At 41.9% G+C, this 16,310-nt stretch overlaps 1 protein-coding gene across 5 annotated transcripts in view; it reads right to left on the reverse strand.

Annotated features, from left to right (window-relative positions):
* Positions 1-16,310, reverse strand: part of WDR59 (WD repeat domain 59) — an 87,071-nt gene that overhangs the window by 19,479 nt on the left and 51,282 nt on the right. For 3 of the 5 annotated variants that reach the window (XR_004629060.1, XM_019807879.2, XM_034672488.1), the window contains exons 14-19: positions 14,318-14,482; positions 11,604-11,699; positions 11,315-11,471; positions 10,768-10,837; positions 5,927-6,080; positions 2,373-2,429 (exon numbers count right to left, since the gene is read on the reverse strand). Coding sequence is in view for 4 of the 5 variants with exons in the window: in XM_019807879.2 (XP_019663438.1) it covers positions 2,373-2,429; positions 5,927-6,080; positions 10,768-10,837; positions 11,315-11,471; positions 11,604-11,699; positions 14,318-14,482 (699 nt within the window). In the remaining variant the exon portion in view is untranslated. The remainder of the gene's footprint in view (positions 1-2,372; positions 2,430-5,926; positions 6,081-10,767; positions 10,838-11,314; positions 11,472-11,603; positions 11,700-14,317; positions 14,483-16,310) is intronic. The other 2 variants (XM_002927134.4, XM_019807880.2) reach the window with 1 other exon arrangement.

Genomic DNA, 16,310 nt, shown 5'->3' on the forward strand with positions numbered 1-16,310 from the left:
TCTGCGAGCGTGGGCATCACCACAGCTCTCTGAAAGACAGGCTGCTGCTTCTGTGTCCCAAATGAGGATGTGAGGCCACACTCCTAAGAGCTGAGATTTGAACACAGGCTGTCAGGCTGCTAAGCCCATCCTTATTAACCTGCTTTTGAGTGCATGATTTTGTATTAACAAGGAAAAAAAAGAAGGCCCAAGACTAAGCTACCTGTTACTATCTAAACAGTTTGGCCCATTTTTAAATGGATCCATTTCTGCACATAAGGAGATCAACATCTGACGGTAGTGAGGCCTGTCCGACACCCCAGCCTCTACAATTACGTCTCATTTCACTTCTCTGCCAAGTATCCTGAGCACTTTGCGCCGAGCCAGAGCAGCATGCTGGATCCCAGCAGACAAGAGGCGGCCGCGGCTACTGGCTTCACGTGGGGGCTCACTGGGCTCAAACCCAGGCGCTGTATTTCAGGCCAGGCTCAAGAGCCTGACCCTCACTCTGTTTCATCCCCTTTCTGGGTGTGGTAAGAGCAGGCACGTTCAGAGGGAAAAGAACAGAGTCCAAAGAGATGCCTTCGGACTCTTCCCTCTGCCCATCTGTGGTCCTTGGTTACAGAGATGGGGAGAAACAAACCCATGAGAGTCATCAATAGGTACTTGATGAAAATGTAAAGACAGTGGTCTTGGACAAGTTTCTGTAATCATTATGGAAATCACAGTCTGGATTTCCTGGGACTTGCTTGGCTAATACTTGAGACAGCAGGCTTCTAGGTGGTTTCCCCAATCTGTTCTGATGTACAGGCGATGTGCGGTGGAAAGTCACTAAACTGCCTTTGAGCCTGTAACAGCAGGAGGTTAGCCACCACTGGATCACCCTAACCACAGCTGCCACCAAGCCTCAAACTATAAAAGCACTTTCCAGGTGTGGGGAAGGCACTTTGGCTGCAAAGCCCCCGAAACCTCCTGCATTGCTCCAGTCCCACTCTGACAGGCTTCAATGTGGATGCTTTTCTGTGCAGTAGGATCGGTCCCTCTGGGGAGCAAAGGGCCCTGTGTTTCTCTTAGGTCTTCTCAATGCCCCATCACAGAAAATGCCCCTTCCCCACAGATTTCATAAGCAGGGATTGAGGGAAGAGAGACAAAACGAGACAGACAATTATCACATGATGAGCACCGGGATGCTCTTCTGAACATACCAAGAAGGCGTTCATGGAATCATAGGAAGGAGGACAGGGAGGAAAGGACTCGGGGGGTGGGGGGAGGCACTGGTGCGAATAGCACTGAATGACAACCAATATAGCCAGCTTGCGACTGTACCACCAGTGTTACTGCTACAATCGGAGGCAACATCAATGCCAATAAATGGGTTAAATGTAAAAACAGCCCAAGAATAAGCCACCAACTGCTTCGCAGCAACCCCACCAACAATGCATAATCAGCAGAGTGGGCAGTGAGTCAACATGAGTTCCTATTTCAATAGCAGCAGGAGCAGAGACTTCTGGAAATCAGTGGAAATCCAGCAGTCAGGTTGGCTGGGACAGGCTTTTTGAGGAAAGGCAGCCACGTTGGCAGCTCCACCTGCAAGCTGTCAGCAGCAGTGGTACATGCTAATCAGGGGTTCCTGATTTCAACTGGGTTCAATAGGAAAAGGCTATATGACTATTGCCCCCAAAATTTTTTACAGCGAATGAAATTTACACAAAAGCCGCAAGGCCGCCTTGCGCAGCCTGAGGCCACCTTGGCACTAGTGAAACACGAAGGGGGTGGGAGAGGAAGACAAAGAGGGGGGATGGCCAAAAGGAATGAGGAAGAGAGAAAAGGAAGAAAGGATGTCCACAGCAGAGGTTTCATTGCAATACAAAATACTGATGGTAAGGAAAAAAATTGTTCCAGAAAGTTCCCGAAGGATTAAAAACTAGCTTATGCATCATGCCAATGAAGCAGGTGAGCACTTCCCTCTTTGAACTAGACCAAGACGATAAAAACAGAGAGACAAAATGGTGGAAGCCTCTTATATCTTCCTCTGCTTCACCCCATGCCAAAGGTAGGCTTTTGAAAGCTCCAGAAAATTATACAAATACTCCAAATGAAATCAGGTGAGCTAAAGGCTTACAGTTGGGGTTCTTTCCAAGAAACCCAGTGTTTGGCTTCATTTTCAAAGAAGCCCATTCACAATCTTTAACGGTCTCAGTATTTGAACGTGGATGAAACAAGGAGGAAGTCCTTGGTGCCTAACTCCCAAGACTAAAAAATTTATTGTGCTGGTCCTGAAAACCAGACAGCCTGTCACTCAGGTTCCTCAAAGCCAGGCAGGTGGCATTTTATTCTTGGGCCTTTGGGCAGACAGGATTAGTCAAGGAGAGCATTTGCACAGCGCACAGTACCGGGAAGTCGTTAATTGCTTGTATGGACCAACGTCGCCGGGCAGAGCGAGGAGACATCTGTGCGTGAAAACGTTACACCCAGGAGGAGGGAAGAAAAACACCAAGAAAATTAAAAGGGAAAATATAGAATAAAATGAAAGCTTCCCACACATCTGATGGATTAAAAGGTACCACAATATACTGCAAAATCAGGTTTGAGTGACTAAAAATCTGAACCTATGCACAGCAATATTTGGATTCCCTCACCTCCCTCCCAACCCATCGCACTCTGAACCCAGTTTCAATGTCATCGTTCTTCAGTTCAAAACACATTTCAAGATACAAGGAGGCTGAGGTCAAGGTTGGGGTACTCTAGGGAGGATTGCAGGGCAAGTAGAGAAATGGGTGGAGGGTCTACCCTCTCCATCAAGAGCACACGTATGTGCGAGAAGATTCTTATTACTAAAAAGGAAGAAGTCCTTTGGTAGACTTGACACCAGACTGCTTCTGGTGTGTGGTTTGGGGGCACTGGGGAAACTGGAAGCCTTGACCTCAGGGCTGTAGGACTATTTTCAGAGTGATGGGTAAGCAAGCACAAGTGAGAAATGGAGGGAAAGAGGGAGCAAGGCTGAAGAGCTGCCCTCCCGAGGGCACCTGCTAACAACATGAGCATCAGTGTGAAACTGGGGCCAAAAAGCGCTGTTTACGGAAATCAGAAATTATTCTATTAACTTCAAGACCGCCTCAGTTATTTACATTAGAGCTATTTTAGTGACATAAACTGAAGCATGGGTGGAGGTTGCAAAATTTTAGAAATGTTTATAGGCCAAGGCCTAATGTTTATCACAAGTTCTGGGTCTTCTGATTTGCCCTAGGAATAAACAATACTTCATCAACTATTAATAGTTGGTCCAGTTACCAAATAAATGTTAGCATCTCTCTGAGCTTTCTAACTTCCTATGAAATTTGATAGCTGGTTTTTGTTATTGTTTTTTTTAGGTCTCTAACATTTTTAAATATTTAGGAACAAACCTTGGAATTCCATCTGGAGAACATTTGGGTGAATATAATAATACGACCTAAGTAGGGCAGGTTAAAAACACATAAAAACAAGAGAAACAAACAGTAAAATCCCCAATGGTTCTATAAAACTTATTTATAATCTCCAAAAAACTCTATAATTCCTTCACTGCTACACTTTAATGCAGTTATATTCTTTTCCTTTGCTCTTACTCATTAACGATTTCAAGGGTAGAGATCTGAAAGAGAATAAAAATACGTGGGGAAAAAACTGGGGCTGAAAATAAAGACTTAAGCACAGAGAAATGCAGTAATCTGGAATCATTTTGAGAACAAAAGTAATAAAAGTGGTATTATTTGACATGTCAAGCTAGATACCTGAGGATAAGAAAATACTCCTTGAGGGATAAAACTATATTGACCTCTAAGAGGAAGGAAGATGGCCCCTATAAGATATCATGGCTGTGTTTCATTTCCCTGACTCCCGCATCCCCCACCCTCTGCCCCATGTAATGGGATGGACATGAACAAGGTTCAAGGAGGGATGAATTTATTTCAGATTCATCACAAAATGACTCACTCATGTAACTTCTTATGAGGTCGAACCACATGAAACTTTCTGAGATTAAAAATGGTCAAGTATCAGTAATTTCATAGGATTTCACCTAATAACTACTATATGTCATCCACTGAGATGTGCTTCCCTCCCCCAGAGCTTCTAGGGTTCTTATAATGTTCTATTTCTAGGCCTGTGTGACTGTTAATTCACTAAATTATATGCTTATGATTTGTGAACTTTTCTGTATGTACGTTACACAGAAAAACAAATGTTTCATATAAAATTACAATAAGCGTCTGCCCCCATTTTATATGGTCAGTCTCGGAAATAAAACTTAAAGATCACTTACTATACTAGGTCATCCGTAAGGGACTGTAACTGCCTGTTTTCTGTGGAGAAGCTGTATACTGGGAGTCATCCCAAAGTGAAGTATCACAGTCCTTCCCCTCCTCCCCAGCAGATCCTGTCTGATAAAAGGTAATTATCTATGTGCCTTTGCTCCCTCTTTATGATTATGGTGTTTATGGTGAAAGAAGCCAGACCGTGAAAAACATGAACGTAAGGCTTTACAAATGCTTCTGCATTAGGAGAGTCCCATCGTGGAACTGGAGTTATTTGGACAAGGCGTGGCCTTTCTGCACTGTCAGAGTCAAAAGTGCTAATCTATCTATTTTCCCAGTCCAAACCCAAGCATGAGTAACACAGGACATGACTCACAGGAGGATTCAGAACTGTTTTTTTGACTAAAAGATCTCCTCAGCCTGGCCCTAATGCTAAAGAAAATTCCATTTACCCAACCATGAGTTCGTTTGACTATTATGTCAATAAAATGCCTACTAGCTAGCTTGGGGGGGAGAAAACCTAAAAATTTTGAATGTAAAGGACTTAGGAAAATATAGGTGTTCCAAGAAGGTCAGTGACAGCCAGAGGGGCACAATTCCATCAGCAAGGTGAAGAAGGGGACTACAGAAAGGCAACAATCACCGTCCCCATTCAATGCAGTGGTTTTGTCCAAGGCTGGTCCTGTCTCAAGCATCAGCTCCTGCTGCTCATTTTAGTCACATGCAAACTCTAAGACTAGACAAAGTCAGAGGTGGCCAACTACCAGTGTAAACCAAGGCTAGACACTGCATTGCAATCAAAGTGCAGACACCTCTAACAGTTGCTGGAAATTGGGTTTTTATTTAAAATAATTCAATTTTTTAAAAAACACATTTCACTTATACTCAATCCACCATTTCTCAATTAGTTGGGGACAGCAACAAAGAATTCCTAAGGACTGGGCTGGTTAACAGCTCGGTGGTAGCTCTGTTTAAAACATCCCATCAGTTAAAAGCCAGTTTAAACCAGCTTCTCAATCTGACAACACAGAAAGAGTTCTTAGAAGCATTCCTACGCTCTGCCAACATTCTCTACATTGTCGTCACTAAAGGCTTCTGACAGCTTAATAGCTACATTAGGGACGATGAGTTCCTGAAGAACCCAGAAACACAAGGATGGGCTCAGGTGATTTTCATATAAACTTATCCATTCAGGTGGGCACTTCGGTGTAGACTTGGTAAAGTCTAAGACCCCTGAGAGATCAACTTTAAAACTTCTCACCGCTATGATGTTCTAAATATACGGGGATCCCAAGCCTTCAGAAGCATCCCTTAATTTGCTGACAAACATCAGAACACCAAGGAAGATATGCAGCTAAATTAGTCTACCTGAAACAATGGGAATCACCTTAACAAATGGGGGTAACAAGGACAGGGTTAAATGGGGAGTGAAGAATATGGATTATAAGAACCAACCCACCCTTCCACACACACAATTCACAGTAGCTAAAACCAACTGGAAGAAACAAAGCAAAGGTCCTTCTAGAACAAACTAACTTTGAAAGTTAAAGACTACAGGGGGATTACTATCTTAGTTGCTATGCATAGCAGGCAGGGAAACAAAGAACAAGAATCCAGAAGGAATAAGAATCGAAGGCCATGGCTCTGCTGCTTACCCGCTCCTTGTAGTAGAAGGAGCTGATGGAGACCTGCTCTTTCTCACTGCGAGTGGGGCTCCCACTGTATAAACGAAGGTTCCCAGGGGCCTCCGTGCGGATCTTCATGGGCGCAATCAAACCGGTATGATAAGCAGACAAGGCTGACAGAGACCTGTGGTTGAAAACACAGAATTAACCATACTGGCTACAGTCTTTCCATTTCCAAGTAGTGTCGCTCTTAAGCACATGATGAAACCAAGAGAAAAGATGGGTAAAATGGGAAAAAAAGGAAACTAAAAAAAAAGAATAAAATGAACTTATAGAACAGAAAAATGCTTTGTCTGCAAAAGCAGAGAATACTTCTGACTGTATACATAGAAAATTCAAAGGAATCTACAAGCTAGTAGAGCTAGTAAGTGAATTTAAATAGGAAGCCAATCTATAAAAATCTACTTATTTCTATACATTAAAAACAAACATTTGGAAATAAACATTTAAAAAATTTCATTTAAAATAGCATCAAATACCTAGAAACAAATGTAATTTAAAAATGTGCACTGAAAATACAAAATACTGCTGAGGAATTAAAGAAGACCCAAAACAATAGACATATACCATGTTAGTGAATTGGAAGATTCCATATTATTGTCAAGATGTCTGTTTTCTCCAAATTGATCTGTAGAGTCAACACATTTCCAATCAAAATATGAATAGGCTTTTTTCTGTAGAAACCAATAAGCCATTTCATATTTTTATAAGAATGCAGAAGACCTAGAGTAGCCAACATAATCCTGAAGAATGATAAAGTTGGAGGACACACCCTGGCAGATTTGAAGACTTACTATATAAAAGCTTCATTAAGAGTATAGTGTTGGCATACAGAGAAACCAATAGATCAAAGGGGAAAAAAAGAGACTCCAGAAACAGACCCACAAACATAGGGTCAATTGATTTTCAACAACGGTTTCAGTGCAATTTTTTTTAAAGAAATACTTATTTGAGAAAGAGAGAGAAAGAGCACGAGTGAGGGGAGGGGCAGAGGGAGAGGGAGAAGCAGACTCCCCACTAAGCAGGGAGCCCAACGCAGGGCTTGCTCCCAGGACCCCAGGATCATGACCTGAGCTGAAGGCAGACGCTTAATCAACTGAGCCACCCAGGCGTCCCAATTCAATTTTTTCTTAATCAATGCAAATTCAATGAGAAAAGTCAGATTTTTCCATAACTGGTGCTGGAACAATTATATACTTCTACTGAAAAAAGTGAACTTTGACCCTTATCTCACATAATACACAAAAATTAATTTGAGATTGACTATAGGCCTTAAATAAGGAATCTTTATCAACTTAAAAAAGAAAATTGAATATTTTTGTGACCTTGGGTAGGCTTTTTTTCCTAGAACACAAAGGCACTAACCATTGAATTTTTAAAGTGACAGACTGGACTTTTTCACAATTTAAAACTTCCTTTTATCGAAAATCATTAGGGAAGGAAAAAGACAAGCCACAGATTAAGAGAAAATCAATACATACTTCTAGCAAAGAATAAAAAACTACCAGAATAACCAGAATAAAAAACTACCACAAATAAATGATAAGAAACACAGTCCTAAAGAAATGGGCAAAATACTTGAACAGGCACATCACAAAAGAAGATACCCAAACGGTCAATGAGCACACAAAAGCTGCCCAACATTACTAGTCATCACCACAATGAGATACCACACACCCACCACAATGGCTAAAGCTGAAAAGACTGAAAACACCAAATTTTGGAGAGAATGTGGAGCAACCAGAACTCTGAAACATTGCTGGTAAGATGGCACGACCAATGGGGACAGACTTTTTGGCGATACTAAAAACAAAAATCATACATACACCTATCCTAGGACCTAGGGTTTCTACTCCTTGGGTAGGGAAATTAATATACATGTCCATAAAAATACCTGAATGTGTAGGTCTACTCAAAATAGCCCCAAACTGGAAATAACCCAAATATCCCTCAAGAGGAGAATGATAAACAAACTGTATTATTTCATACAATGGAACCACTGACATACATGGCTATATGGATCCATTTCAAAAATATTGAGTTGGGGATGCCTGGGTGGCTGGTTAAGTGAGTTGGTTAAGCATCTGCCTTCAGCTCAGGTCATGATCTCAGGGTCCTGGGATCGAGCCCCATGTCCCTGCTTGGCAGGGAGCCTGCTTCTCCCTCCCCATCTGCACCCTCACTCATTATCTCTCTCTCAAATAAATAAATAAAATCTTAAAAAAGCTTATTAAAAAAACAAAAACATTAAGTTGAACAAAATAGGTGAGACATAAAATAGCACATGCTGCATGATGTTCTGTTGAGATGAAGTTCAAGCACAGGCAAAACTAAAACTGCAATGATGGAAGTCACAAGACTGGTTTCCTCTGGGTGAAAGGACAGGGAACCTTTGCTCTGTATCTTGGTCTGGGTGTTGGTCACAAGGTGTACACTTCACATCCGTGTGCTGTAAATTATACCTCAGTGAAATGCTGTTCTGATCCAAAGTCCAGATACACATATTCTTGTTTCCCTCTGAGAGTAGGCAATTGTTTTTTAGTACAATCTTTCAAATAAGGAACCCAAAGTAATGTATGGGGTCTCTGACACTTAACTCCCCACTCCTGTCAGCCAAGGTCTCATCTGCTGGGATTACTGCAAAGATTGGCAGACTCTCAGGACAGCAGTAGTTCCACCTTCCTTCCTGTAAATATGCTAATTACATCACATGCAACACACCTAGGTGTTTGCAGCGGGAGGGCTTCTGTGTTACCCCGCTGCCCCACTGCAGAACCAGAAGTCTACCATATATAGCTGATAATATTTAAGCTTAAAAAACCAGTGGTATGGAGGAGGTTGTGCATGTGTGGGGACAGGGGTGTATACCAGAACTCTCTGGACTTTCCACTCAATTTTGCTACACACTCAAAACTGTTCTAAAACATAACGTTGATTAATGAAGAAAAAAAAAACCCTTTACAATATGATCCACTCCCATACATATACCTGAGAAAAATGAAAATCTAGGCCCACACAAAAACTTATATATGAATGCTCATAGCAGCCTCATTCATAATAGCCAAAAAGTGGAAATAACCCAAACATCTATCAACTGATGAACAAATAAAAGAAAATGTGGCATATACATATGATAAAACATTATCTGGCAATAAAAAAAAGGAAGTTCTGACACATGCTACACGTATGAGCATTGAAAACATTACACGAAGTGAAAGAAGCCAGTCACAAAGGCCCACATAATTATGATTCTATTTATATAAAATGCCGAATAGGCAAATTTATGTGCAGCCATCACTACAGTCAATTCTAAAACATTTTTAATGACCCCCAAAAGAAACTGCACCCCCCAGCTGTCAACACTCCCAAGTCCCCCATTCCTCCAGGGCTGGGCAAACACTAATACACTTTCTGTCTATATCTGTAAATTATACAACAAGCCACTGAAATTAAATTTTAAGTGGGTCAACTATATACTATATGCATTATACCTCAATAAAGCAGTAAAAACGTAAAAAACAAAAACAAGAACAAAAAAACCAACCAGTAGTAATAATAGGAAACACATAGCAACGTGCCAGGAATGGTTCTAAATGCTTCTCAGGGACGAACACGTTTAATCTTCCCAGAAACTGAAGCAAGTAGGTGCCACTATCATCCCCAAGTTATCGTTGAGGAAACTCAAGCACAGTTTAGTAACTTGCTTAAGGTCACAGAACAGCAGGGCCAAGATGTGCACCCAGTGGCTTGGCTCCGAAGTCCACATTCTCATTTGCTACTTTAGATTGCCTCTTAAAAAAAGAACAAAGCAAACAAACTAAAAAACCCACACACAGAAAAATAATGGAGACCAGACAGAAAGCATGTTAAATTGCTGACAGTGACTCACCAAGGAAAAACAAAGCTTTCAAATTTTAATTTAAAACTTCCATACTGTGAGTTTTTCCAACCACTTAATGTCATTTTTAAATTTAACATGTTGGGGGGCGCCTGGGTGGCACAGCGGTTAAGCATCTGCCTTCGGCTCAGGGCGTGATCCCGGCGTTATGGGATCAAGCCCCACATCAGGTTCCTCTGCTACGAGCCTGCTTCTTCCTCTCCCATTCCCCCTGCTTGTGTTCCCTCTCTCACTGGCTGTCTCTATCTCTGTCAAATAAATAAATAAAATCTTTAAAAAAAAAAAAAAACAACATGTTGGGGCGCCTGGATGGCTCAGTCGTTAAGCGTCTGCCTTCAGCTCAGGGCGTGATCCTGGCGTTCTAGGATCGAGTCCCACATCAGGCTCCTCCACTGGAAGCCTGCTTCTTCCTCTCCCACTCCCCCTGCTTGTGTTCCCTCTCTCGCTGGCTGTCTCTCTCTCTGTTAAATAAATAAATAAAATCTTTAAAAATAAAAATAAAGAAAACAAAGAAAATAAAGAAATAAAAATTTAACATGTTTTGGTAATGTTAGAAGTGGCGTATTAGTGCTGTGGACCTGCAGATGATCTTTTTTGTTACTTTTCTATTTGTATTGAATGTTCAGATAATACTTCAGCAATAGGGCAAAAGCCCATTAAAAAAGAATTTGCCTTGTTTTGACAACAGCTTTTATCAAACTACTTCTTCTGGTGGTTTGGTAGTAACCGGACCTCCCAAATCTCAGCTTAGTGGCAATTTCATGAACCTCATCTTTCTCGAATAAATCTTAGAGTGGGTATTTACTGAAGAACTAAAACCACTTGTTCAAAGACAAACTCAGTGCTCACTCCCAGATGTCTGCCCACTTATGGCCCCATGAACGCAGCTAACATCTGCATCTCTCAGGCTCACCTTGGAGTAGGTTCTGTTGGAGACACTGCTCGATGCATCGTCATCGGCCTTGTGAAATACACCAGATACCCTGACAAAGGAGACACCACATGTGCACATCAAGGTCAATGAGCTGCACGTGGGAAATCCTAAGGCAGCCCTGGTCAGTCCTGACTGTAGCCATACGTAACAAGGACAAAGGTCAGAATCTCTAGGATCCAGGAGGGTTGGGATGTGTGGGGTGTGGAAAAAGTCTTCTTGGGTACCTTATACTTCTTTGCTAGGGAACCCGTCCTGTGTTGAGAATCACAGATCTGAATAAGATTTGCATTCACACTCATCAGAATGAAAGAATAAAAACTCTAATTCAGTTCAACATTCCCAGGATATGTCTACAGAAGCCAATTCAACATCAAACCATTTAACACTACAGCAGTATTCTGAGTTCCCACGAAACAAAAACAAATGAAAATTTCCTGATTTTTCTGAGATTTCTTTATAGACTATAGGACATTCTGGGCTTCTTGTTCACAAAATCGAGAATCAGAGAACCAAAAAACAGACCAACCTGCTCCGCAGAACCTGGCCCCCGAGGTCCTAGGGAAGGGAATATTGGCATCCTGGTATGACCCATAGGCCGTGGTCACCCGGGCAAATGTTGGTAAGGGCGGAGTGACGGAGTTTGGGAGTGCAAAGGGGTTGCTGGAAGTGCTATCTTCTTGGTTCTGAAATTTAAAAATTAACAGAATAAAAACCACAAGCTGTCTTAAAGCTGACTTACAAAATAAGGATACATTAGTTTGGGGAGGAATAAACAAAACCAAACATCAAAGCATAGATTGGTACAAGAATCCCACCACAAAAGACTCAAGGCAGGAGACGAGCTGGCGCAGGCAGGGCTCCAAACAACTCTGGTTTCGTTTCACTTTTTGCAGGGAAGTGTCTTTCAGGATCTAGAAAAGGCACGAAACACAGTCAAGAATAGCAACATTCCTTCTCCTGATTCACTTTTACTCTTCCAAGCAGTGGGAAGTCGTGAAGACTCAGGGAGATGGGAGCGTGGCTGTGTCTGAGGCTTCCAGTGCAGCATCCTACTTTCCACCTACTCTAGAGGCTCACGGAGCAGATTTGAGAAGCCCTCTCCTTAGCCAGGGCAGGCACAGCTGGAGAGGGCACATTTCTTTACTGTGATTTCTACTCCTTTCCTCTCCTTCTAGCTTAACCCCCACCCGCTCTTGAAAATCTCAGTATCCTAGAATACCCAATGTAAGCCAGGGGGAACAGATTTCACTTTGGTAGGAATTACAATGTGTATATATATATACATATATTTTTTTTTGCTTCTTTAAAAATATAAATCCTAACATTTTAAGGCACATGCTATAGACATAAACTGACACAGATACTGAAGACAGGCATGTAAACTGGGCCTGCGTGGTCCAATACGGAAGTCATTACCCACACAGGGCTATAGAGCATGTGAAGTGAGGTAAGTCTGAACTGAGATGTGCTGGGGCGCCTCAGTGGCTCAGTTGGCTAAGCGTCTGCCTTCGGCTCAAGTCATGATCTCGGGGTCCTGGGACTAAGCCCAGCTTCAGGCTCCCTGCTCAGCAGGGAGTCTACTTCTTCCTCTCCCTCTGCTTCACCCCGCTGCTTGTTCTCTCCCCCTCAAATAAATAAAATCTTAAAAATAAAAAAAAAAAAAATAGGAAAGGGCCAGCCTCAGTTGCTAGGCATGCTGAACTGAGATGCGCTGTAAGTGTAAAATTCACATGGTGCTGAAGATTTAGCACAAAAAAAACCCCGCAAACTCTCGCAGTAATTTTTATATGGTTTACGTGTTGAGATGATAATACTTTGTATATATTGGATTAAGTAAAAATATCACTGAAATTAATTTACCTGCCACTTTCAATTTTTTTTTAGTGCGGCTACTAGAAAATTTTAAATTATATGTAGCCTGCATTATATTTTTATCGGACAGCACTGAATTAGACCTTTAAAGATACTTCCCAATCCTATCATTTTTAAAACAATAGGAATATCTTTTTTGTATGTACAAATATGACAATGAAATCTTCAAATTCCAAGTACAAACAAAAAAAGAGACTCTCAACTAGAGAGAACAAACAGATGGTTCCCAGAGGGGAGGTGGGTGGGGGGATGGGTGGAACAGGTGATGGGGATTAAGGAGCGCACTTGTCGTGATGAGCACTGAGTAATGTAGAGAACTGTTGAATCACTATATTGCACTCCTGAAACTCATTTAATATAACACAACATGTTCATTATACTTAGATAAAAAAAAGAAATTTCCAAGCACAAAATGTACCTTTACTACAAAATCAAAGCAGCATTTGAGAGATCCTTACACCACTTGAAAAATTTCTTGGTTATGTATCTTCCTCCAGGAAGATGGGTCAAGTGTATGTGATACAAACTAGGCAAAAGGTGAAGAACATTTGGGTCATCTTGGTTTGTCAGGACATTTCAGTCACTTCACTCATGACACTGCTCAAAATGAAAACAAGGTGTATCATGCCCAGCTCGTGGGGCTTTTTTAATGGAGATTCTGCCCAATTAGCTCTGTGTGAACTGCCAAAGCAAGTTCCTGAGGCTGCAGGAGCAAGGACCAGATGCCAGGCTATCCCACCTCCATTCAGGCCCCGCCATCCCTCCAGACACCTCACCTGGGCAGCCAGCCAGCCTCACCTGCGGATCACACCACCTCCTTTCATGGAATGGATTTTTTAAAATTATCTTACATTTTGTTTTCGTTTGTTTTTTAAGTAGGCTCCATGTCCAGCGTGGAGCCCAATGCAGGGCTTGAACTCACGACCCTGAGATCAAGACCTGAGCTGAGATCAAGAGTCGAATGCTTAACTGACTGAGTCACTCAGGCACCCTTGTTTTCTGATTATAAATTATCTTTTAGCTTCAGAATACATCTTGCCTACTGTTTCCAGATAAGTGAAAATGTCCTGCAGGGTTCTTAACCTGGGATTAATGCATAGTTTTAATAAGATCTATGAGCAGATTATATACAATTATAGAACTACAACTATTTACATGCAATATTTCTTTTTTTTTTTAAAGATTTTATTTATTTGACAGAGATAGAGACAGCGAGCGAGAGAGGGAACACAAGCAGGGGGAGTGGGAAAGGAAGAAGCAGGCTCACAGCAGAGGAGCCTAATGTGGGGCTTGATTTCATAACGCCAGGATCACGCCCTGAGCCGAAGGCAGACGCTTAACCGCTGTGCCACCCAGGCGCCCCTACATGCAATATTTCTAAAATTATTTATAACATTTGTGCAAATTTCTCTGGGGAAGGGTCCGTTGTTTTCATTAAATGTTCGAAGGGGGTCCATGATCCAAAAACGGTAAGAACCATGTTCTGCTGTTTTCTATACACAATGAACTTAACACCGAAGCACATACACACAGATGACTTTCCAATCTAATCTACTGGCGTTTTCATTCAACTTTACCACTCAACTTAGATGCTGATGCCCGTGAACAGAGGTTTCCTCTTAAAACATAAAGAGAACGTGTGAACACAGACCCCCACCTTTAGCAGCTTCGCTTTCATTGTGGATGTGATGGTTGTAGGGTTGATAAACTGGAAGGAAGGGGCAGCGTTGTTGGGGTACTGCGCGGGGAACTTCACCAGCATCTTGACACGGTGGCCACTGCAGTGCACGGACACCGTGCAGCTCCTGTCTGCCGCGTCCATCTGCAGATGACAAAGGGACAACTGCTCAGGAGATGAATTATCAGTCATCACCGGAGGCAAATGAATTTATTTATTTATTTTTTTAAGATCTTATTTAGTTATTTGTTAGAGAGAGAAAGAGAGCACAAGCAGGGAGAGCTGCAGGCAGAGGGAGCCCAATGCGGGACTCAATCCCCGGACCCCAGGATCATGACCTAAGCTGAAGGCAGACGCTTAACCGACTGAACCACCCAGATACCCCGGATGCAAATGATTTTAAACAAGCTAACCGTAAGCTCCAGGTTCCTGGAACCTGGGTGATGGGAGACTCTCCAGAGACAAATGAATTTGGAAGATTTAGACAACTCATGCTCAAGACGTATTTTTAATTTTAGCACTGATTTAATAAGTTCAAAGTATTTTGACTTACAAAAGCTTCAGCTTGAAGCTGTGAGGTAGACTAAAACTTGTTATATTTATTTTGAGATGAGAAAATAAAGCAGGAAGAAATGAAATACCAGACTCGAGTTAAAAAGCACTCCTGGGAAAATCCATGGAGACAGAAAGCAGATTAGTGGGTGTCAGGGGCAGGGTGGGGGGGGCAATGCAAATGGGTATAGGATTTTTTAGGGGTGATGAAATGATGAAAATGCTTTGGAATTAGGGATGATGGTGGCATAGCCTTGTGACTATACTATGAACCACCAAACTGCACACTTCAGAAGGGTAAATTTTAGGGTACATTAGTTATATTTCAATACTTTTAAAAAAGCACTCCTGGAAAAAGAATCAAGATCTCCTTCTTAAACTAGAATCACTTGGCTATCCACACCATCCTCAACTGTTCTCAAGAAAGGGGGTATGATCTGAACTGATACAGATACCCAATTAATCAAAGAATCCTTTCTCTCTCTTGATTTCTCATGCTGCCAACCAGAGAAGGCAGCTGGAGTAAAGCAAAAAAAGGCACACATGTGGGAAATCTGGAGACAGATCCAAATATTATCTCTTCCACCAAATAGCTGCTGACTTCAGGTAAGTCATTACATCTCTTAGTGTCAGTTTCTTCTTCTGTAAAGTAGGGAGAAAAGCATATATTGCAGAGTTGTTTTAAAGGCCAAAGGAAGGGTGCCTGGTTGGCTCAGCCGGTTAAGTGTCTGACTCTTGATTTCAGCTCAGGTCATGATCTCAGGATTGTGAGATGGAGCCCCACGTTGGGCTACGTGCTGGGCCTGGAGCCTGCTTGGGATTCTCTCTCTCCCTCTGCCTCCCCCACCAGAAAGGCCAAAGGAGATAATTATGCACATGCACATATCCATGCCTACCGTTTATTTCAATCTAGGCAAAAAAGAAACGAATCAAGCTTCAAAACTCCTTCACAGACTCGATTCTTTGAAGGAAAGCATTTCAATACCTCCCCAAAAGGAAGACAGTAAACCTTTTCATGTGTTAAATGAACAAAGAAGTTTGGTGACCTTCTTACTATGAGTCATTAAGGAAATGACCAGCTTTAAGGGAAGACAGTAGAGCAGAGCACAAAGAACCTTGGGGGGTCAGGAGGTTTGGCTTCCAAACTCAGCTCTGCCATTAACTATACCAGTAACCTTTGCCAAATCACTAAGCCTTCCTGGCTCTAAGTAACTTCACACATGGTAAAACGAGGTGTTGGAGCAGCTAAGAGGATTTCAAAACACATGAGCATCAGTTTATTCTTTGGTTCATCTTACGAGAAAATACTATCGTGAGACTATAATTTGCATTTGGAAAACATCTATTTCTCTAGAAAACCTAGAAAATAAAAAAGCAAGCAGAGAGATTCCCTTGTTAGAGCAGCAAAGCTCTTTGCTAG

Source organism: Ailuropoda melanoleuca, chromosome 12 (genome assembly GCF_002007445.2).
Source record: "Ailuropoda melanoleuca isolate Jingjing chromosome 12, ASM200744v2, whole genome shotgun sequence".
In the NCBI taxonomy this organism is placed as follows: domain Eukaryota; kingdom Metazoa; phylum Chordata; class Mammalia; order Carnivora; family Ursidae; genus Ailuropoda; species Ailuropoda melanoleuca.